At 43.1% G+C, this 24644-nt stretch overlaps 1 protein-coding gene across 3 annotated transcripts in view; it reads right to left on the bottom strand.

The window, feature by feature from the left end:
• Positions 1–24644, bottom strand: part of Rxfp1 (relaxin family peptide receptor 1) — a 104008-nt gene that overhangs the window by 1612 nt on the left and 77752 nt on the right. For 2 of the 3 annotated variants that reach the window (XM_048424760.3, XM_085682506.2), the window contains 9 exons: positions 24042–24116; positions 20252–20323; positions 18547–18618; positions 17149–17220; positions 13746–13817; positions 12568–12639; positions 9269–9498; positions 6830–7240; positions 3406–3624 (listed from right to left, as the gene is read on the bottom strand). In XM_048424760.3, coding sequence (XP_048280717.3) covers positions 3406–3624; positions 6830–7240; positions 9269–9498; positions 12568–12639; positions 13746–13817; positions 17149–17220; positions 18547–18618; positions 20252–20323; positions 24042–24116 — 1295 coding nt within the window. The remainder of the gene's footprint in view (positions 1–3405; positions 3625–6829; positions 7241–9268; positions 9499–12567; positions 12640–13745; positions 13818–17148; positions 17221–18546; positions 18619–20251; positions 20324–24041; positions 24117–24644) is intronic. The other variant, XM_085682505.2, reaches the window with a different exon arrangement.

The raw sequence follows: 24644 nt of genomic DNA, 5'->3' as shown, positions 1-24644 counted from the left end.
CCAGATGTCCCTGAGCCCAGGACAAATGTCAGCCAGTCAGGGTCCTAAACCCTGGAAATCCCCTCACTTCAACCTCTACTATGATAAAAACTCTATCCTGACTGGGCTGGACACTCTCTGCTCTCAACGGCTGCAAGGGACAGGTGGAGGGCCCAAGCTTAAGCCTGGTTGACTAAAGGCTCTTTGCTTTTTTTTTTTTAAACTTTATTTATTTATTATGTATACAGTGTTCTGTCTGCGTGTATGCCTGCAGGCCAGAAGAGGGCGCCAGATCTCATTACAGATAGTTGTGAGCCACCATGTCGTTTCTGGGAATTGAACTCAGGACCTCTGGAAGAATAGCCAGTGCTCTTAACCCCTGAGCCATGTCTCCAACCGAAGGCTCTTTGCTTTTACAGGTGAGTGCAGACTCTGTGGTGGGTTTTTGGGGGACCCTGCAATCTGGGCATAACAAGCACATGTAGAATTTCTCATACTATGTACATTCGTCTTGAATGAATTTTTTTTTTGTGTGATTTATTTGATTTTCTTCTGCTTCTCTTGGTGGCACCGCTAGGGATGGAATCTAGTGCTCTGTACACGCTAGGCAAGTACTCAACTGCTCCCAGACCTGTTTGTTTTAAAGATCGGCTCGCGTTTTAAGGCTTGCACACACACGCGTTGTGTTTGTGTGTGTGTGTGTGTGAGATATATGCAGGTATATGTACACATGTGTGTTCATGCATGTGGAGGCCAGAGATCAATGTCAGGTGTCTTTTTTTTTTTAAATTGTTCCCCACATTATTTTTTGAGATGGGACCTTGTAGTGAACTCACCTACTGAGCTAAGCTGGCTGACCAATGAACTCCTGGGATTCCCTTTCTTTGCCTCCTCCCAGCCCTGGGGATCTAGATGTGTGAGCTCCTGGGATTCCCTTTCTTTGCTTCCTCCTCCCAGCCCTGGGGTTCCAGATGTGTGAGCTCCTGGGGTTCCCTTTCTTTGCCTCCCCTCCCAGCCCTGGGTCTAGATGTGTGAGCTCCTGGGATTCCCTTTCTTTGCCTCCTCCTCCCAGCCCTGGGGTTCTAGATGTGTGAGCTCCTGCACACTGTGCTTTTTATGTGGTTGCTGGGGAACCTATACGTCTACTTGTGTGACAAGTATTTTATAAACCGAGCCATCTCCCCAGCCCGTAACATTTTTAGACTTTAAACCAAATGTTTGCTTCAGTGAAATGTCTTTGAGTAAGACAGTGCCAGGCCTAAAAGTCCAGCGAATAAAAGGCTGAGACAAGAGGATGTCAAGTGTATGGCCATTCTGGCCTAAAGAATGAATGAGGCACCTTAACAAGACTGTGCCTCAAAATAAGAAGTGGGAAAAGGGTCTGGGGATATAGTTGGGTGGTGGAGTACTTGCCCAGTATCATAAGGCCCTAGGTTCGATCTCTAGTACCACAAACCTAAAGTAAAGCAAAATAAAAGAAAAACAAAATCCCCAAACGTATTTGACTAAATCCATCTTTTTTTGAGGATTAAATTTAACCCGTATGTGTTTGTTCTGTCAGCGTACATCCCACATGTGTGTGGGTTCCCGAGGAGGTCAGAAGAGGGTGTCAGACGCCTGGGAGTTGGGGTTACAGGTGGTTGTAAGCCTCCCCATGTTGTGGGCACTGGGAACTGAACTCCCGCCCCCTGGGGAAGAACAGTGAATTCTCTGTGTGCGGAGGTGAGCGTCTCTACAACACTCTCAGCTCATCTTAAAAATCAGCTTTGCATATGGAGAGCTACCAAATCCTCGGGCTTTTGTTACAATGTAGTTGGTGCTATTGTCTCTCTCATTCTTCATAACATGTCAGATTCTATTACCATCACCTGTGGGATCAGACAAGGCTAAGTTATGCATATGTAAATGTAAAATGTAAATATACGCCCCACTATATATGCAGCCAGCAGGGGATACTTGCCTATTTTTTTTTGTGATAAAACATGCACGACATAAATTTGCACCTTAACTTTTTTTTTAATTGCAGTTCTGTGGCAGTGAGTACATCTACAGTGTTGAGCATCGTCGCTTCTGCCTGTCTCAGAATGTTCTCTTTTCCCACGACACCTCCCCTTCTTCCCCTCCCAACCCCCATGTTCTGTCTATGAAACTGACTATTCCAAGAGTCTTGTGTAAGACGAATCACAAAACTCTTGCTCCTTTTGTGTCAAGGTTATCTACTCAACCTAACCCCTTCAAGATTCATGTCTCACATAGTACGTGCCAGAATCTCCTTCTCAGGGATGACAAGGATACTCAGCGAGTCAAGATTCATGCCAACGAGCCCGACAGCCTGGGTTTGATGCTCAGGATACTCATGGTGAAAAGGGAGAACTGACTCCGGCAGATTGTCCCCTGGCTTCCACGTGTGTGTTATAGAGCAAGTGTGTGTGCACATATGCATACACATACACATGCAAAATAAATAAATGTAAAAAAATTTAAAAGTTCCTTCCTTTATACACCTGAGTAATGATCCGTGTGCATTTTTGGATACATCCATGTGTCTGTAGACACTGTACTGCTTCTCCCTCTTGGCTGCTGTGACTGACGCTGCCGTGAACGCAGGTGTGCGAATATCTATTTTAGTGTTGGCTTTCAGTTCCCTTGGACATTTGTTGAGAAGTGGAATGGCTGGGCTGCCTGGCGATTCTATATCTAAGATTTGGCGGTTGCCAGCACACCTTCCTCTGCAGCTACACTGTGTTCCGATTCCGCTATCAGCGCACCAAGTGTCACTTCTCTTCTCACCAACATATTCATATTCATCTTTTCTCTCTCTGAACATAGCAGTCACTGTGACACATGCAATGTACATTATTTTAAAACCCTGTCTCGTTCTCTATTATGTCATGCCCTGGTGCGGTGTTCCCTAGCATAGGAGGTAGGGAGGAGCATCTATTGTGTTCTTAAAAGATGAATTCACGGTGTAGTAACTCCTTCAGCTTGTTTTTCTTCATGGTTATCTTAAACAGGCCTACCATTTTGTTTGGTCACCGTACTTTGTCTGTTGTGGCACTTAGCATTCCTGGAAAGGACCGAACAGTCCCCATCAGTAAACATTTCCTTGATGGTGGAACCAGAGTCCACATTACTCTGACTGGTAATTTAAAAAACAAAACAAAACTTCATTTTTATTTTATGTGCATCAGTGTTTTGCCTGCATGTCTGTGTGAGGGTGCTGGATCCCCTGGAACTGGAATTACAGACAGGTGTGAGCTTCCATGTGGGTGCTGGGAGTTGAATCTGGGTCCTCTGGAAGAACGGTCAGTGCTCCCAACTGCTGAGCCATCCAGGCCCTGGCTGGGAATTCTTGAAGTGAGTTAGTATTAAGCGTGTTGGTCGTTAGCCCCACACAGATTTATCCTTTCCAGGAAAAGCTTGTACCTGGGATTTCCACCTGAAGCAGTGAAAGAAATTTCAGGATGAAGATGGGAATCCAGCACAGCGCGTCCGTAAAGACAATGAAGAAAAAGCGCTTGGCCAGGATCACCTCCCGCTTCACCTGCTTCTGGATCTCGGTCGCCGTGATGGCGCTCTGGTGGACACTGTAAAACATGCTGCCGTAGGAGAACACGATGATGACGAAAGCCACCAGGTTGATACCTGCGCAGACAGTGAACAACAGCGGTCATGCGTGTTAGCGTTCTCCTTGGAAGAACGGACAAAACAGGTCTGAGACTTCACTATTAAAGACTGCGGAGCCCATAAAGTGGTACTTAATTATTTACCCACTTCATTACTTGGTGACAGGGCCTTACTGTGGAGTTCAGGCTAGCCTTCAACCGGACTAGACTGCCTAGGGTAGATGCCAGCTCACAGTCCTGCTGCAGATTACAAATGTGTACCAGGTCTCCTTCCTAACCTCCATGTCCACTTCTACAGTCTCTTCCCCATTGCTGTCACAGACCATGCCCACATCTGCCTGTGTTCCCCAGAGACTCTGGGATCCTCTGGACCCAGCCTTCCTCCCATACCCCATCCCTCTGTGTCAGTCACCAATACCCAGAGACACACTCTCCCTGGGAACATGCTGGCCACTGAGGATCAGGTAGGCACTGATTCTCTCACTTTCCTTCTTATCCTTCAATTCCAGTTCCCCAGTCTCACCCCAGCTCTGCGGTAGACCACACCTATTCTTCCTCCCTGATTGCATCCTCCAGTCTCACCCCAGCTCTGTGGCAGACCGCGCTTGTCCTTCCTCTCTGATTGCACTCTCGGGACACTCCATCAGACCTTGCAACAGACCCAGCTCTCCTCCTTCTTGTAGACCCTTGTGGTCCCACCTCCCTTATCGCCCACCCCCATTCCTTCATGTCAGCTCCCAATACCTAGAAATACATTCAATCTGGAACTCCCAGTGGCCACACCTGACAGGGACTCAAAAGCACCCCCTCCCAGGCAACCCACAGCTACCATACTCTCTGAAGATCCAGAGAGGATAACAGAAGCAAGAATATTCAGCCTATCAAAGACAAGACCTGATGTCAGCACCTAAGTCATACTAACCCCAAACTTGCTGTGGGATAATGGTCTTGTACCCTGTCACTTGTATTATTTTATTAAAACGCTGATTGGCCAGTAGTCAGGCAGGAGGTATTGGCGGGGTGACCAGGCAGGAAGTAGAGGCAGGGCAACAAGAACAGGGGGATTCTGGGAAGAGGAAAAGGGTCAGTCTGCAGTCATCACCCAGACGCAGAGGAAGCAAGATGAGAATGTCTTGCTGATAAAGGTAGCCACATGGCTAACACAGACAAGAATAATGGGCTAATTTAAGATGTAAGAGTTAGTTAATAAGTAGCCTGAGCTAATATACCAACCAGTTTATAATTAATGCAGACCTCTGTGCATTTCTTTGGAACTTTACCACTGCAGAACCAGGCAGGACAGAAACTTCTGTCAACACAAACCCAGATGCCCAGATGCCAGTGCAAAAAAAAAAAAATCCACAGTAGTTAGTAGCCAAGACAACATGTCTCCACCAGAACCCAGGAACCCTACTCCAGTAGGTTCTGAAAAAGCTATATAGTTTCAGCCAAAACAAAGATTTCAAAATAGCTACAATGAATATGCTCAAGGACCCCAAAGAGGGCATAAATAAGTCTACCAGTAAAGTCTGTGAAAGCATAAGCGACTAGCGGAGACTCCAGAAGCCAGACAGGCAGAGATGGATGTTTTATAAACTCTAAGAGGTGACCACAGACGCCATCCCCAGATTACTATACCCAGCAAAACTTTCGATCACAATAGATGAAGAAAACACTTCACAATAAAAGCAAATTTATTTATCTACAAATCCACCTCTAGAGAAGGCACTAGAATGAAAACTTCAACCTGAAGAGTAACCACCCCTAAGAAAACACAGGAATAAATGATCCCAGACCAGCGAATCCAAAGACTGGAAAAATCTCACACCATAACATCAAGATAGCAGGAGTGAACAAACACTGCTCACTGATAGCTTTCAGCTTCAGTGGTCTCAATTCTCCCAATAAAAGATGCAGGCTAACAGACTGGATTAAAAAAAAACAAGATCCACCATTCTGCTGCATCCAGAAAACACACCTTAACATCAAGGATAGATATTGGCTCAATGTAAAGGATAGAAAAAGTTATTTCAAGCAAATAGACCTAAGAAGCAAGCTGCATGCAGAAGAATTCGAATAGATCTGTATTTATCATCCTGAATAAAGCTCACATATGGCCGAATATCCTGAATCTGATAGAAGAGAAAGTGGGAAATAGTTTTATCATAAAAAAAGATTGTTTTCACGGGCACTTCTAACAACAATTAATAAATATGACCTCATGAAACTGACAAGCTTCTGTATGGCAAAGGACACCACCATTCAGAAAAAATCAGTAGGGCACAGAATGGGAAAAGATTTTTATTAATGACACATTCTACATCTAACATATATAAAGAGCTAAAGAAAAAAACAAAAACTGGACATCAATCAAATAAACTAATTAAAAGTGGGGTACAGATTTAAAAAGACAATTCTTAAGAGGAGACACAAATGGCGCATGAACATTTAGAGGAGTGTTCACCAGTCATAGCCGTCAGGGAAAGGCAAATCAAAACTCCTTTGAAATTCCATCTGACACCAGTTGCAATAACCAAGATCCACAAAACACATGACAACTCACACTGGCTATGCTGGGAATCGCTCTCAGGACCTTTGGAAGAGCAGGCAGTGCTCTTAACTGCTCAGCTATCTCTCCAGCCCACGCCTAACTTTTAATAAGTCTTTTTTCTTATTTTTGGTTTGCTTCTCAGAATCACTAGGTACACAGAAGTCATGGATTCTTTTGACTCAGAAATATTTTTGAAGTAATGAAGCATGGTATGTTTAATTTTAATATAGCATATTAAATACATTTGACAAATATCATGGATCATTTGCTCTTTAATATTAATGGTTCTAATATTTTAAAAACTTTGTGCTGTACTTTGAGAATATTTTCATTTTTTGGTTTAGAACAGTTTCACATATATGCTGCAGTCAAAGTTATGCATGCCTGTACATAAAAATTTGAAAAATAGCAAATATCACTATGTTTATATTATTGGGGTAAATATATGAAATGTACTGAATGCATCAGATTGGAATTTAGTTGATAAAAGTGTCATTTGAGGGAAAGGAATTCTCCCTTGGTATTCTGATTCCAACTGCATTCACCCCTGTAGCCGCAGGTTGGAAGGACAGAACTTTGTAACAATAGAAGGCATAAATAAAGGAGTCCCCCGCTGTGAATGGCTCTGGCTAGGGCTGGAACACACAAAAGCTGGCAACGCAGGGTTTCTTACCAAGAAAAATCACCACGGAATAGATCTGGGCTCCAGTGCTTCCCGAGTCCTCTGAGTGAAGTGGAAAGCACACTCCGTTCGTGCCATAGTAGTTTCTGAAAAATTCCTTATTGCTGAGTGGAGCAAAAGCCACTATAAACCCAACAATCCAAATGAACGTCAGCACCGTGATTGTTCTGCATTTCCGAGGCCTGAGACACCGAAAAGGATACACGATGCAGATGTACTTTTCCAATGTTAGGAATGTTAAAAGCAGGACGGATACTTCCGTGGACAGAATGGCCAAAGACCCCATAAGCTGACAATGAGCGCTCTCCATCCACGGCTGGGCGTGTTGGTTATATTCGCCCCGAAACTTGAGGTCAAAGGCTCCGATCACGAATAAATATACTCCCATTAGGCAGTCAGCACCTACGAGAGTCCGAAGTTTACAGGTTCAGAGAAACACAAAGAATGCAAATCTTTACACGAAACACTTTAAACGATCTGGTTTCTTCTGTATTAAGAGGAGACACATTTTACTCTCCTAAGAATTCATAGGTTGGAGACGGGTGGTGGTGGCGCACGTCTTTAATCCCAGCACTCGGGAGGCAATGGCAGGCAGATCTCTGTGTGTATGAGGCCATCCTGGTCTGCAAGAGCTAGTTTCTGGATAGGCTCCAAAGCTAAAGAGAAACCATGTCTGGAAAAAACAAACAAACAAACAAACAACAACAACAAAACAAACAAAAAAAACAAAAACAAAAACAAAAGACTTCATAGGTTAGTTATGTATCTTGGCAGCAGAGTGCTTGCTTAGCATGCATGAAGCCCTGGTTCCAGCACCTAGCACCAAGCAAATCCCTAATTTGGAGGAGGACCCATTAATCCATTCTCTTTGTAACCACTGCAGGGGCAGGAGAGGTGGCTGCTGACCTGCTTTCTAACTATAGTTTCCCTTCTCTCTAATCCTTCCAGTTCCTTCCTATTTCTCTCCTTTGGATCCACTCCCTGTCTGTCTCTCATTAGAAAAGAACAGGCTTCTAAGAGATAACACCAAACATGATGAAATAAAACACAATAAGATGAAGCAAAAACTATCCTATGGAGCTGGGTGGGTGGTGGTGGTTCAGATCTTTAATCCTAGCACCTGGGAGGCAAAGGCAGGTGGATCTCTAGGTTTGAGACCAGCCTTGTCTGTAGGGCAAGTTCCAAGACAGCCACTGAAGCTGGACATGGCAACCCAAGAGGAGGAAAAGAGTCCCAAGAGCAGGCTCAGGAGTCAGAGACCACTTGCTCTCCCAGTCAGGAGTCTCATAAAGATGCTAAGCTAACAGCGATAATACATACACAGAGGACCTGGTGTAGACCCGTGTAGACCCTGTGCTTGCTGCTGCAGTATGAGCTCCTATGTGCCTTGCTTAGTTGATTCAGAGGGGAAGTTGCTGCTTTCATTTGTAGAGAAATTGCTCAGTTCAGATTTTTTTTAATGAAAAGATTTATTTATTCTGTATGTGTGTGTCCTTATGAAGTAACCACTCTTAACTACTCAGCCATTTCTCTAGCCCCTAAGCTTTCTCAGCTTTAAAACTAATTTTTTATGACTAAAGTGATCTATTTTTTTATGTAGAAAAGGCAGAAATACCATATAAACAAAAAGAAGGAAGATTTTAAATCTCATCTTTGTAACACTCACAGAACTTTTCTTTCTGAAATTGTTTTAAGATTTATTTTTCATATATATATGAAATATATATATATATGCATGTTTTCTTTCTTCCTTTCTTTCTTTCTTTCTTTCTTTCTTTCTTTCTTTTTTTTTTTCGAGACAGTGTTTTTCTGTAGCTTTGGAGCCTTTCCTGGAACTAACTCTTGTAGACCAGGCTGGCCTTGAACTCACAGAGATCTGCCTGCCTCTGCCTTCCAAGTGCTGGGATTAAAGGCGTGCACCACCACCACCCAGTGGTCATATTTTCTTGCAGGTAAGAATGTGTATCATGCGGGTACCTGGTGCCAACAGAAGTCAGAAAGAGGACCCCCTGCAAGCGGAGGTATGAACAGTTGTATCTACCAAGTGGGTGCTGGGAACTGAACCTGGGTACTTTGTGAGAGCAATATATGCCCTTAACTACTGCTTCATCTCTCCGGCCTCTTTAGCTCCTCTCTCTCTTTTACAAGATTTTATTTTTATTATGCATGGGTACATCTGTGTTTGCATGTGGGTATGTGCACATGCTGTATTCACCCTTGGAGACCAGAGGTGTTGATGTCTCTGGAGCTGAAGTCACGAGCTGTTGTAAACCACCACATATGGATGCTGGACACCAGTTTGGGTCTTCTGGAGGAGCAGTGTGTGCTCACCACCAGTGAGCCGTCTCTTCAGTCCCACAGAATTTATTTTCTAGCAGCAATAGTTTTACACGTTTCAAGTGGAGCTCCTCTTTACCAGGGGATACTCACAGCAGAGAGAAATGATGGACATGGCATGCAGCTTGTTCTCAGACCTGATGTAGGGCCGCATACAAATGACAAAAATGTTTCCAAAGCAGGTAACTGCAGACACAACCCAGACAAAGACTCTCTGAATGATGTTTGCCAAGAGGTTCTCCAGAGACGAAATTCCATCCGTGTTGGGCTTACAGCTGCGCACGTGCGGTGCATAGCCACAGTACTGGAATCTCTTAAAATAGCTGACGTATAAAGAGAAGACAAAATTAGAGCACATGTTTAACATTAAGTTAAGCATCACTGATATTTGTTTTCAACATTTTCTCAGTGGAAAATGTGTTCATATAAGATTTAGTGGAATAGAAAACATTCCTTACTGGATTTCTCATGATTCTGAAGTTCAAAATTTAATTCTTAGTCACTTGACTTTACAGTAAAAGAATGTGTGGATAAGAACTGAAAGCAGGTGTAATGAATACATGTTAGACATGTCTTAGCATATGCATAATTGATTTGCTTGTGAACATGAGAAGCAATTTATCCAAAGATGCTTTCAGTGACTGTTTCCAGAATTTGGTCCTCATGAACACACGGTTATGGGAGTTTTTATAGACATAACTTAGGCACAGCTGATCTTACTGCTAGGCTCTTGGGTAAAAAAATCAAAAGCTTTCTCCTTGCTGCTTCCATAACTTTTTGTTATAGAAGTTATAACATAACATTACATCAACTTATTATCAATAACAGCTGAACATATCTAACACTCGCACTAGATTCTGAAACACAAGGAAGAATGAAACGTTTTCTTCTATAGATACCCACTTTGATAAAGACAGCATCTGGATAAACAAGAATCACTGTGTGTCAGATGCAATACAAACACCACTCCCTGGGTATCTTTTGGACATCAGAACTAAATGAACTCCACGAGATCAGCGGTAGTACCACCACAATAGGAGATAAATCTTCGATGGAGGAAAATTTAGTTGATGGGACATTTTCTACTAATTCTAATAGTAGATATTAGAATTCAGACTGGTAGGCAAAGAGGGGTGGCAAAAACCATAGAAAATATCTCTGCAGTATAAAAAGTTGCAGTAGTAAATGGTACAAGGCAGATGGTTATTTTGTGTCTTGCGGAAGGCAAGGTGGGTTGCTGGTGTGTCCATTTGCTTGTTGGATTTCTCTGTGAGCTGTGATGGCGTGGAGCAGAGTATACAGGAGATGTTTCTTCTTGTAAGTGTCTGGGGGTGAACTGCTTTCACGGAAAGAACTTCAGCAGATACTTGTTTGCTGGTTTAGCTGCTTAGCATAGACTCAGCTTTTAGCAACAGTGTCTTGATTTCTTCTGAGGGAAGTCATTCTCTAGCCTCAGGACCCACAGTGGACGTACAGTGGAGACCCTCCCCTAGCCCAGGGTAGGCAAATACCCTATAAGGAATCCTGAGCCTTGGTGCTGGAGTGTGAATGAATTATTTCCGTGTTTAGTCCAACTCTTGTTTTCATGATACCTGCCCAACTCAGGTTCCCCTTTTAGCTATTTCTCAGTTTTATAAGTTACACCAGTTTCTTTCAATCAATTCAGTTTTTCTGGGTCAGACTGTTTTGTCGTGAGCAAGCAAAGATGCTTATAAAAGCCTTGTCTCTGAGAAATCATGGGAACATGGACAATGTCCTGGGTTATTCGGGGTGAGCTCTCCTGTCTGCATCTCAGCTCACTGGAGGAGCGCTGAGATCATAGACACATGCCACTTGTTCTTCTACTTGGATCTGAACTCAGGAACTTTTACCTGCCGAGCCATTTCCTCAGCCCTATTTATAATTGATTTATATAACCTACACACATTCTTACTTCTTCATCTGGCAGCACTTACATAAAATGTACACATGACTGACTGGGGTAAGATCAGCGCCCGTGACTGGTATCGGAGATGAGCATGTCCTGGAAGACTGAGTAGACCCCTCTCACATTTGTGTTTCTTGGTATTTGAAAATTTTCCCATAAACTGTTATCAGAGTGTGGGAAACTCAAATCCATTCACCCAATGCCAAACTTTCAGAGTAAATCATTGACAACTGATGTCTGAGACCATTTAGCCTGCTGAGAAACCTCATAGCCTGGGAACAAAGAACATTTCCTTCCCGGTTCTCCACACTGGGGAGTTCAAGGTCAAGAACCGGCAGGTTAGGTGTCTGGTGACCTGCTGCTTCCTGAAACATTCTCACAGGGTGGATGGCGCAGAAGAGAGCCTTCCTTTCCTCCCTCCCTCTCTCCCTCCCTCCCTCCCTCCCTCTCTCCCTCCCTCCCTCCTTCCTTCCTTTCTTCCTTCCATTCTTCCTCCCTTCCTTCCCCTCCCCTCCTTCATTTCTCTCTTCCTTCCCCTTCCTTCCTCACTTCCTTCCTTCTTTCTCCCCCTTTCCTCCCTCCCTCCCGCCCTCCCTCCTTCCTTCCTTCCTTTCTTCCTCCCTTCTTCCCCTCCCCTCCTTCATTTCTCTCTTCCTTCCCCTTCCTTCCTCACTTCCTTCTTTTTTTCTCCCCCTTTCCTCCCTTCCTTCCTTCCTCCCTCCTTTCATCCTTCCTTCCTTCCTTCTTTCTTTTTTCTTTCCTAAAGTTTGATATTTTTAATTCTCTTATTTTCTCTTTTGCGTATACATTCATGGTAGAACCCTAAGGAGGGGAAGTTAGGAAGCCGTCCTCTAACCACCTCAGACACTTTGGCTACAGGCTCACATAGTTCTGGGCTCACGTGGGTGCTGTGAGCTCAGACCCTCAGGTCTTCATAACAGGTACTCTCCCCAACTGAGCTTTCTCCCCAGCGCGCCTCCTTCTCTCTGTTCCTTCTACCACTTGCTTGTCCTTCAAAACCAGAACTATGATGCTTCAGTCTTTCTCAAATTCATTTTGAGGCAGGGTCTCACTATGAAGCCCTATTTAGGTTAGAACTTGCCATATAGACCAAACTGACTCCAAACTCAGAGATCCGCCTGTCATCGCCAAGTGCTGGGATGGGAGGTGTGCACCACCACCCCTTTGTCTTCCATTCTGTTTTAGAGACACTAATGCTGTTCATGATGGCTCTACCCTCAGGGGCTAATCATTTTTTTCAAGACTTAGCCTTTTAATAATGCCATCACTCCGGGGTTAGCATTGTAACATACAGTTTGGAAGAGGGGCTTAAATACTAAGCATACAGAGGCAAATTAGTAGAAATTATTCATATTTTATTTGCATTTAGTATGGGTGTATTATCACAATACATGTGGGGACACAGATTAAAACGAAGGTGAATGACGAGCAAATGTCTACTTACATGTGAGAGAGATTCACGAGAGGCCTAAACATCCTCTGCTGGATATTTGTGATCTCAATTCCCTCTAGGCTGCTAAAAATACCAAGTAATGGCCAAGAGAACATAGGTTATCCACAGCGGAATAAAATAGTTCTTTTGTGAAGGACAATGCAGTCAAATGCTTTAGGTTGGCATCATTCTAAGTGACATGCTCACACTCAGCCTGCCTGAACTTCCCCAGGTAATAGACTTGTACAGCTTACTTTTAAAATATTCCCAGTTTATGATATACTGCCTAATGAATGCTAGCTAGTCAATAAATATTTGTAGAACAGGAGCATGCACATTATATTCTGGACTCCTTTAAATTTTTCTAATCCCTTTTAAGTCATACTTTTCCCCAGTGAAGTGCTATTTTACTGTAGAATAGTTAAATGAGATGAGCGAAGACTTCTCTTCTAAAGACCATTCTTGGCATTAATAGAATTTTGTCCTTTTTGTGTTGTGGGAGGCATGATTCACATAGTCTAGAAAATTCCATTTGAGGATAGGGATGCTAACCTTGGTCTTTAACTCGACACACTTAAGAAGAAGGAACCTCAGTTGAGGAAACTACCTCCATCATTTTGGCCAGTGGACATATCTGTGGGCATATCGCATTTTCTTGATTAATGGTTGATGGGGAGCCCACTGCGGGCGGTACCACCCCTCGGAAGATGGCTCTGGGCTGTGTTAGAAAGCCCGCAGTGAGAGTCAGGGAAGCAAGTCAGTAAGCGGCATTTCTCCATGGTTTCTGCTTTAAGCTCCGAGTTCCTCTCTGGCTTTCCTCAATGATGGACTGTAACTTATAAGCCAAATAAACCCTTTTCATGTTGTTTTTGGTGAGTGTTTTATTCCAAAAATGGGGCCGCAAACTAGGACATATACCTGTAGAAAATCTCAAGTACACAGAACTAATGGGGCCATGACTATATCCAATACACGCGAGATGTAAAGGCACACTTCAGTATCTCTGGGGGCAGAGATGTAGGGATTCATGATCGTTTAATTTTTAGTTTATTAACACTTGAGGTAGAAGTAATGTCTGTAGTCAATCAGCGATTCATATATTTTTGTGGAGCTGGAAATAAAACAATTAAAAGGCATAAGAGCATATATGCTATTTGTATTGAAGCAAAACTGTGTATGACTATACTTACAGAGACTTGAGTTTGGCAAGATAATCAAATTGATTTACTTGAATTTTCTGGATTGGATTATAGGAAATATTCCTGTTTAAAAAAAAAAAGCAACGTCATTCCTAGAAATTGCTTGGTCCAAGAGAATTTATTTGTTGACTTTGAGTGAATTTGAAACACTTACCAAAAAAGTCTAGTACAGTTCAAAGTGTATTAAAGATTTAAACGTAAGACCTGAGCCTGCAGAGAAAGCACTCCCTGACTCTGGCCTGGCAGTGACTTCCAGAACTCAGACAACCAAAGCCTGGATGTGATTTCCAAATGCAGACAGCAAAGCCAACAACAGACAAAGAGGACACATTAAAGTCAAAAGCTTCTTCCCACCAGAAGAGAAGAGCACAGCAAGGAAGACACGATTGGCAAAGCTGTCTCTCTTTTCTCCACTGCTTCACTCTTTTCCAGGGACCACAAGCACACACTCTACCACTGAGCCAGATTTCCTCCCCTGCAAGTGTATCTCAGGGGATGGATTAATATCTACAAAGATATAAAGAACTCAAATCAATAGTAAAGAGACAAGTAACCCGATTGAGAAGAGTAAGACTCTGAGCTGACATTTCTCCAAGGAAGACGAACAAGTGGCCAGCAGATATATGAAGCACTTGGTTAGAAAATGCTAATTTACTTATTAGAGACAACATATGGCGGAGGATGAATTACATCTCACAAGATCTGACCTTGACTTTTGAGCTTCTGAACTTCACGAACAGTGAGCCACACAAAATTCTATTGTTTATAAATTAGCCAGGCTGTGGTAGCCTCCCAGACTAACAGAAAGTGGACTAGATCAACACCAGTGAAGAAGATGTTCTTGTTCGTGGCATTGGAAGACTCAGTCCATATCAAAGGTTATGAATTCATGTAAGGCATCAAAGGAGCCCAAACAGCAAAAGCAATCTTGAAAAAAAGAACCAGGAAGTCAGGGTTTGCACAGCCACCCACAGCTACGCAGACCAAAGGGACTGACTGCAGAGCCCAGGAACAACCCCACTCAGACATAATCAGATAACGTTTGACTCAGGTGCCAGAGGCATTCAACAGGAGAAGCACAATCTTTCTAACAGTGATGGGAAAATTGAATATCCTATGCAAAGGAATAGAAGTGGACCCTTCTGTGTTGTGAACTCAAATGGATCACATGCTTAAATAGAGAGCTACCAAACTAGAAGAAAACATAGGAAGAAAACTTCATTGTGTGGATTTGGAAGTGTCATGTATTTATTGTGACAAAGTATAGCCAATAAAGCAAAGGATTAAAAAGTGGCCGTGTATTAAAATTAAAGAAGACTGCGTCAGAGGGACCTGCCACCCACAATAGCAGGAAAACACGAGTCTGTAGGGCTGAGCCCCAGGAAGGATGGAGACTAGAGCTCAAGTCTGTAGGGCTGAGCCCCAGGAAGGATGGAGACCAGAGCACAAGTCTGTAGGGCTGAGCCCCAGGAAGGATGGAGACCAGAGCTCAGCAGCTCGCATGGAAATGAAGGAAGAACTTGAATAGTTTTCCGCCCCCAAGAAGACAGACAGGTGAGCTCCCATTAGATCAGCCCCACCGTCTCATGTTCTCCCTCCTTCTGCTCCTCATTTGGGCCTTGGGAGCTCAGTCCAGTGCTCCAATGTGGGTCTCTGTCTCTATCTCCATCCATCGCCAGATGAAGCTTCTATGGTGATATCTAAGATATTCATCAGTGTGGCTATAGGATAGGGCCACTTCAGGCTCCCTCTCCTCAGTTGCCCAAGGATCCAGCCGGACTGGGACTGAAAATGCATGGGATCTAACCGGACTCTCTGAACCTGGCGGACAATGAGGGCTGACTGAGGAGAAGCCAAGGACAATGGCACTGGGTTTTGATCCTACTGCATGTACTGGCTTTGTGGGAGCCTAGTCTGTTTGGTTGCGCACCTTCCTGGACCTGGATGGAGCGGGGAGGACCTTGGACTTCCCACAGGGCAGGAAACCCTGACTGCTCTTTGGAATGGAGAGGGAGGGGGAGGGGAGTGAGGAAGGAGGCGGAAATTTTTTAATAATAATAATAATAAAAAAGACAAACAGGTGACCAAACATGTGGGAAAGAAGCTCAACATCACTGATATCAGAGCGACAAAAATCAGGTCCTCAAGGATGCTCAGCTGAGACGGCTGAGAGCCAGGAAAATGAAAGTAGCAGGTGCTGGGACTGCAGAATGAGGACCCTGTGCCCTGATGTAGGGATGGAGGATGGCACAGCTCTGACAGGAAGGAGAATTAAACAGAACAGAAGGGGAACGGCCGTGTGACCCAGCCCCCCAATAGCTAGGAGTGTATCGGTGGTTTCTGGATTATTATTTTCTCACTTTACAGCAGTGCAAAACAATATGCCTTTAGTGGAAGCTGTACTTTCAGGGGGGTGGTTAGTGCTACGGTGCTCGCATCCCTGAATTCCAGTACAGCAGTATCGAGGAAGGAAGGGAGAAAGGGATAAAGAAAAGATCCTATTTGATCTTTCCTTGGGATTGCAGTATGTGTTATGGTATATTGTGTGCTGCAGCTCCCAGCCAGCCATGGAAACACAGGAGTACAAAACTGATACTCTACAGTGGATTGGTTCCTATGTTACCATATTTGATAGGGTAGGTGCCTTAAATGAACTTTAAAAATAATAGTTCTGATTTATGATGCCTTCGTTGGGTATACTTAAGTTTGCTGTGAGCCGAGAAAGCACATAGAACCCGAATGACTGAGTGTAGGCATCCAGACACGAATTTGCACACAGGTGGAAGCAACCTAAGTGCCCACGCTCATGGCAGATGGTTGTACACAGTGTACGAGGTGCTAGTTCAGCTTTCAGAACAAAGGGAATTCTGACACATACTGCCACACTGATGCACCATGTTGGTCTGGTAAAGAGAAAGAAGCCAGTCACAAGATGGCAACTATGACACAGAGAGAGTGAGTACGATGGGGCTTGCCAGGACTGCGGTGGGATGAACGTGGTGTTGCTGCTGGATGGTTACAGGGTTTCAGCTCTGTACTCAGTGGAAAGCTAGGAGGAAGGATGTTGGTGAGAGCTGAACAGCAATATGGAAGATCCAGTGGTACAGAAACAGATGGAGGACTCAATTCTATGTATATTTTACCACAGTTAAAAAGTAAGATAAAGAAAGGAAGTGGGGGCTAGAAAGATGGCTCAGTGGTTAAGAGAACTGGCTGCTCTTCCAGAGGTTCTGAGTTCAATTCCCAGCAACCACATGGTGGCTCATAACCATCTGTAATGAGATCTGGCCCCCTTCTCTGGTGTGCGGGCATACATGGAGGCAGAATGTTGTATACATAATAAATAAATAAATCTTTTTTAAAAAAGAAAGGAAGTGGTAAGTTAATGTCTTACAATTGTGTCAGCTCCTTCAGACCCTTAAAGATGTTCGCTGGAAGGTTTTCAATCCGATTGCATCCCAAATCCCTAGGGAAACAATTGCAAGCAAATCATATGATGGTTTTCTGAAGACTTAATTCATTGGTAAAAAATTTATTAGAAAACCATTTGCAACTTTCCAACAATTCCATTCGTTACTTGTTTTAAATTTCAAGAAGTAAGTGTCGCCTTTTTGTGTGGATTGGAGTCACAGCCTCTCTCCTGCTCAGCGCGTGCCCTACCACTCCAAGTCCTGGGAGTTGAGAGGCTTCACAGAGGGAGTGGAATAGGGGCACACAACATTTTATCCTGAGCCAGGCATGGTTCAGCATTGGGAGGCAGAGGCAGGAGGATCAGAAGTTCATGGACATTTTCAATTATAACTGAGTGTGTGTAAAGCCAGCATGGGCTACCTGTGCTCCTCCTCCATTTCATGTTTCCTTGGAGACAGACCACTCATGGTATTTAACATGGCTCTGACATATTAATTTCATTTATGGACTGTATGATGTCCCTTCAGCCTCTCTCTTCCCTTTCTCCTTTTCTGTTTGAGAACATGACTTGAGGCCCTAGTTTTTCTTCTGCCCGGGTTCATTATGATGACCTCAAAGCATGCCATTTAAGGTTCAAATTGCCTTCAGAGAGATACACAGGCTTCTACTCTCTTGGGCAGGATGCACATGTGCAGAGGGGGTGCCTAACATGACGTCACCTCGGAGCTAAAAGGGGCTTTCAGCAACAGAAGCTGTGACATTTCTCCAGTGACAGATTTCATGAGAAAAACTGCAGCTTCTTCTAAACAAGAAAACGTCTCGGTGAGCTTGAATTAGGTGACTGAATTCAAACAGAAAATGTAACTTCTCCCACGCACCTCCAGGGGACAGACAGGAGGAAAGCTGAGTAGTCGCCCATGCCAGTTGGTTAATCAACTTTGAAGGGCAGAATGATTTATTTTTAGATTTTTTTTATTATTTTAAAAATTTTGTATGTGTCTGTGTGTGGCTAAGTGCACAAGTGTGGAAGAGCTTGAGGGATGAAGAGTATCAGATCTCTGGAGAGATGGTGTTATGGTCCTTGTAAGCCACCGACAGAGTCCTGGATACTGAACTGGGGTCCTTGGCAAGAGCAGGTACATGCTCTTAACCAACGAGCCATATCTCAAGCCCTGATCTAACTTATTTCAACTATTTATTTCATATTTTACTTTATGTTTACTTTTGTAAGCTATCTGAATTGTTTTGTGATCCATGTTACATATAAATACTGTTTGGAACGAGAAAATTAATATTTCTTAAATATATGAACATTATATGTATAAGTAATACAAAGTAAAATTGACAAAAACATTCTTAATGCATATTTAGTTAAACTTACAATTCATCTAGTTTCTGGAGGTGTGTAAATGCATGTTCATTTAAGTGATTAATTTTGTTTTTCCTCATTACCCTGAAAGTAAAAGGAAAAGTACGTGTTAACATGTCAACATAATGATCACATGGATTACTAAATATAACTCCTACAAAGATAATGAATATAGAGTGCATTTTTTATTTAAAATTTTTATACAGTTTATATACCAATCACAGTTCTTCCTTCCTCCCCACCTCCTTCTCCCTGCACCTCCTGCTCAACCCACTCTTCATTCACTCCTCGGAAAGGGTAAGACCACCTATGGGGAGTCAACAAAGCCTGGCACATTAAGTTGAGGTAGGACCAAGCCTTCCCCACCCAACCCCCCACACATCAAAGCAGAGCAAGGCATCTCACCATAGGGAATGGGATCCAAAAAGCTCATGCATGAGGGATAGATCCTGGTCCCACTGCCAGACCAGATAGAGTGCATCCTCATGTCAGGATATTTTGATTAGTACGATATTATTTATTTCAAAAATGGTCTCAACTATGCGGTCCTGGCTGGCCTGAAACTCATGGTCTTTCTGCACCAATCTCTTGGGAGTTGCAATTACAGGTGTGTGCCGCTGCACCCAGCTTCAACTCAATTTTTATTCTTGAATTTCCTGAATGTCTTTTAACAGGGACAATATGTAATGGAATTTAAATTTGTAATTAGAAATGAAGAAGGGTTTTGAAAGGAATAGGGAAACGTCACCTCTCCTTAAGAAGAACTGGGTGCCATGCAGCTATGAGCACGGGAATTGTTTTAGACTTCCCTCCTCAGTCTGCAAAGTGTGTCTGTCTACAAAAGGCTCTGTGTACCACAGAGCTCTTGTTTGCTAGAGCATAGAATTAGGATGGAACTGCTTGAGAGAGAGTGGTCTGAAGGGACCAATTCAGTGTCTCTTTAGTTTGGAAACATGAGCCAGACTGTAGTGTAGGCTTGTGTGTGTGTGTGAGAGAGGGAGAGACAGAGAGAGATAAAGAGACAGGAGAGAGAGAGAGAGAGAGAGAGAGAGAGAGAGAGAGAGAGAGAGATTGAATCTAGGACCTCACACATGCTGTGCACTTGCTGTACTTTAGCTTCTCACCCTGTCCCTGTGTTCCCTCTTCACGATCTCTGTTAGTTGCCAGCATAAATTGCTAATTTGGGAAATTTCAAAGGGCTTATCGTTGTTTTAGAATCTACTCTTTTATTTAAAAACTTTTTAACTTAGTTTATAAAATAATGGGATTAATATATATATATATGCCTTAATACTTCATTTTTATTCATACCGTGACCCCTCTGTTGCCCTCCATCTCACCTGCCTTACTCTTGCTTGTTCCCTTTCTCTCCCCAAATGTTCCTTCAGTTTGCTTTGATGTGATTTGTGCACTCTTGCTGTCTTTGCTCTCCTCTCCAGCTTCCTTCTCCTCATGGTCCCCTTTCTACTTTCATAACATGTGCGCACACGCATGCACACACACATACACACACAGACACACTTCACAAATGCAAATTTGATTCCATTGATGAGAGAAAGCGTATAGTGTTTGCCTTTGAGTCTGGCTTATTTCACACGCAGAGACAAAGACGTCACACCTTCCTGCCTCCGCACACGCTCAGGTTGGGTTCTGCCCATAGACAAGATTCATGTGGTTTGTAAGGAGAGTCGATATTACTTTAAAAAATAGTACTTACAAAACAGTTAAATTATTACAGGAGATAAAAGTCAAATTTCTTAGATTATGGATATGGTTGCCTTCAAAGTCCCTAGAACATAAAAATAAAACACAAATTAAACCGTAGACAGAAATAAACTGCTAAAAATTATCTGCTACCTAAAAAGTATCTTTTCTTACATTCTGTTTAAAATTCTTTGTATAGAAGCTGAATTTACACATATACGATATATATATATATATATATATGTAATGTACATGTAGTATTGTTGTTTGTCTTCTGCACCAATAGTAAAAATGAGGTGGGGTCCTGGGTTCAATCCCCAGTACCAAGGAGTCACATCTTCTTCATGTGTCCACAATGACATGGATATTATTACTCCAAAAAATGGAAGAAAAGCAGTTCTTGTGGGAAGTGTCTAATTTGTGAATAAATATTGAGTAGTCAAGCATATTAAACACTTGTCATTGTCCAGAGGTGCAAGGTGCTTCCATAAGCAGAAATAAATTATTATTATATTAATAATTTATAATTATAATAGGATAGTATCTTAATAATTTAAAATTTAAATATAATTACATACTTTTACTCTTTCATTTCTTTCTCTAGTCTTTCCTGTCCTTCCTTCCTCCCTCTCAAATTCCTGACCTTTTTAATTATTATTTTTACATATATATGCATACATAAATAAACAAATATGACCTTTTGAATCTTTTAGTGTTGTTCGTTTATATGACTTCAGAGCTGACCACTTGGTATTTGGCAACCAATTAGATGCTCATCACTGGGAAGATTAATTCTCCCTCTTCCAGGAGTCATTAGTTGCCCGTACCTCTTTGTCACAGGGTGGATATCCCCCTTGGTGATATAGCCCCTTTTGACTTTAGCGTGTCTGTTAGTGTTATTATTGTTGGGGCTGTGCACACCACCATCAGCCGTTCTCTGCATTTTGACAGTCGTTTTCTGTGATGGTCTCCAGAAGATACTATTTAGTTCTGTCTCCGTAACTTAAATAGTCCTAGGAAAGATTCCCAACAGTTTGCCTATGTGTGTGTGTGTGTGTGTGTGTGTGTGTGTGTGCGCGCGCCGGATGGGGGAAGGCATCATCATTGCCATTTCAGATTGCTACAACAGCTGCCCTTGCTCTCTGATGGGGAAGCTCAACCAATCACATCTGGTTAGGGTGTGGACGCCAAGAGCCCAGGTAGAAAAACCGGGGTAGGTAGGTGCGCGCTCGCTCTACGCAGTGATCGCCGGACCGTTTTGGATTTCGGACCTCCCACTCTTGAAGCGTGGGTTCCCCCGTTTTTCAATTAAATTATATCTGTTGTTCTTGAGCTGGTCTGGTTATTTATCGTACCGACCGAATACGCCAACACGTACAGCCCTCCACTCTCAAGCAGGGGGCGCCACTAGGCATTCCCCTTGAGTGCTTGCGCTGTGTGGGGCTGTCATCTCAAGAACTCTAGTTGCAGCAATGAAAGGTACCTTTTTTATTTTGTGCACGGAGCATCAAGTGGAAAGCTTTGCATATAAGATGTTAGTGCCCTACCACTGAGTTGTGTCCCCAGCTGGAGTTGTCCTCACACGGCCCCTCTTCTTTGACCCCATCACTAGGTGCGTGGTAGAAGTTGGCAGAGCCGAAGGGGGTGATATACTGCCTTGGACACTGCCCCTGGGTCTAAGGGCATCACACACTTAGTGCAATGGTCGCCAGATGGCATGGAGTTACTCAGAAGCGAGAGTGATACATGCACAATACACGTGTGGAAGAACTCCCAAAACTGCCAAGGAAAAGTCAGAAAGCTCTAGAGAAAAGCCACAATCCACCAGTTCCACGGGGACTGCCAGCCTTGCTTTGGGAACTGCAAGCTTCCCAAACTGCAACCAAAGTTAACACTGACAGAGTGAAATATATCTGAAAGATTGAGGGAATTTTGGGAATTAATGGATCTAAAAATTGAGTCCGTTGAAGACGAAGGTGTAGTGAGGCTGGAGAGTAACCTAAGAGAAATGCATTTGAAGTCAGGCTGTAGAACGAACAGCAGACTGACCCTCTGGAGGCAGAGTCTTTGTTCAACGAAAGTGGCTGCTAATGCTTAGCGTCTTGCCTTGGTTCAGGCTTTCTGTTGGTTCTTAAATCAAATGTGTATTTTTATTTCTATTTATTTTATTTTTAACATTTAAAATTTTTTATTCATTTTTAAAAATTCCTTTTATTTTATGGCCAAGGGTTAATCATGAACCTACCACCAGGTGGCAGTGCACTCCGAAGAATCAACGAATACTCCAAGTGTTGGCCTGCAGCAGCTCCCATCTCTATAATCTCGGCACTGGGGAGACTGGGGCAGGAGGATACCCGTGAGTGAGTTCAAGGCCAGCCTGGGCTACATAATGAAACCTTGTTTTTACGAAAAAAATTAGTTTCAATTCACATTTGTTTGTGTGCACACGCATGCGTGTGTGCTTGGGATTCAACCCAGGATGCAGCGCACTAAGTAAACTCTCAGCCATTGAGCTCCCGCTCTGGTCTCACGAGGCCCACGGTTTTAATTGATTGCTTGTGGAAGTATCGCTCAGCTGTCTCTCATCACTAATTAAAACGGCCGTAGAGTATCCTGTTGAATCAGGCTTCAGTTACGAAGGTTTCTGATTTAGTTTTCCTTCTGGCTTCAGCTTGTTGTCCTCGTACAGAAAGAACTTTGCGCCAAGGTCCCTCAGACCTTAGAAATGCGTGTGAAATGCTTGCTTCCCCGGAGGGATTCTAAGTGAGCACAGGCCAAAGCTGTTTTGTTTCTTATCTGACTCCTTTCTCTGTGCTACAATTGGGTTGACAGCTGTCACTGCTCACAAACCCGGTGTTTTTTCATTATCTTCCTGTCCTTGTAATTTGACAGCTCTAGTTTGCTGTGAACTTGGATACCAATCAACTAACTTTTAAATATTTCTTATAAAACAAGATGTAGAAAGTTTTCCTGATTCTGGTAGGCAGTTTGTGGACTGAACTTTTAAGTAATAATTTTGGTGATTTCTTAATTTAAAACAGAACAAACACCTTTGGTCTATTGTTTTTTTCTATGGCCTCATTCCATACACCTCGCTGCCTTTGAACTTACGGTGCTTCTCCTTCCTTAGCCTCTTGTTTTATCCTCCTAAGGTTACAGGTGTGAGCCATCACGTCTGACCAAACCTATATTCTAAATAATCAAATTCACTGCTGACTGACCTCTCCCTAGTGGAGTGATAGTGATATTTATTACCAGGTGAAGCCACTGTGCCAAAAAAACTACAGAGGACCCATGAGGGACTCTCTTTCTTTTGTCCCCCATTTTCTCATGAATAGTGCTAAGAAACACATTCTCACTGCTCAGAATTTAGGGATTACATGAAAATGACTTAGCTTTCTTTGTCAACTTAATAGGTGAGTGATTTGACATCCGGAAAAGGAAGTGTGATGCCAACCACATGATCTCCTTTCTGTCTTCCTTCTTCCTGGCTCCAAATATATATATATCTTTCAGATATTGCATTTTGGTGAAAGTTTAGAGAAGTTAGCCAATGAGTATGTTTAATACAAAAATACAATAAAATAATGCAAGGAAACGATACACTAACCACCCGGCACAGAAGACCCCTGGTGTCTTAAGTAGTCAAATTCAGAATATGTAAAAATACGTATATAAGTAAATATATACGTATATTTACATACGTGTGTGTGTGTGTGTGTGTGTGTGTGTGTGTGTGTGAGAGAGAGAGAGAGAGAGAGAGAGAGAGAGAGAGAGAGAGAGAGAGAGAGAGAGAGACTTACAGCCAGTGTAGCCGGGGCATGTGCTGGCAGAGGGGTTTGTCAGGCAAACGGGTGAGGACGTTATCCATCAGCACTCTGGAAAGGAAAGAGATCACCATCATCACATTTTCTGGTTCTTTTCTATCTCTAGGCAAACACAGTTATGGTTACTTTTCAGAAGCTGCTAGACCCTCAAGCTACAAGTCTCCCCACCGCCTTCTCTCTACACACCCCAAAGTACTGAAGTGCTTTGGGAGTAAGAACATTTTTACACACTCCAGGTCTCACGCAGGGAGCAGCAATGCTAGTCTTTGACAAAGCCTGTGCCCATCAGCAGTGGGCTGTACAATGGCCGTGTGTGAGGCTTTTCCTTTGCGGGAGTTGCTGGGTGGGAGAGGCAGTGCTTAGGAGTACTCGAGCACAGCCCAACAGTCTGGCGCTCAGGCTGGTCGGGCAGGACTTTGTTACAAAATGGTCAGACCCATAAGCAGCCTTAGAGAATATAGGCAAGGTGGGTCTTAGTCAAGAGAGCCTCCTTTAGGATTTAATAATTGCAAATTTAATGCTACTATGCTTAAAGCCTTAATTATTTTCTTTCTGTCTCTTTTTCAATTGGAATAGTTT

Source organism: Myodes glareolus, chromosome 20 (assembly GCF_982192425.1).
Source record: "Myodes glareolus chromosome 20, mMyoGla1.1, whole genome shotgun sequence".
Classification (NCBI taxonomy): Eukaryota; Metazoa; Chordata; class Mammalia; order Rodentia; family Cricetidae; genus Myodes; species Myodes glareolus.
The sequence above is the reverse complement of the archived record's forward strand: the minus strand, read 5'-3'. Positions and strand labels throughout refer to the sequence as shown.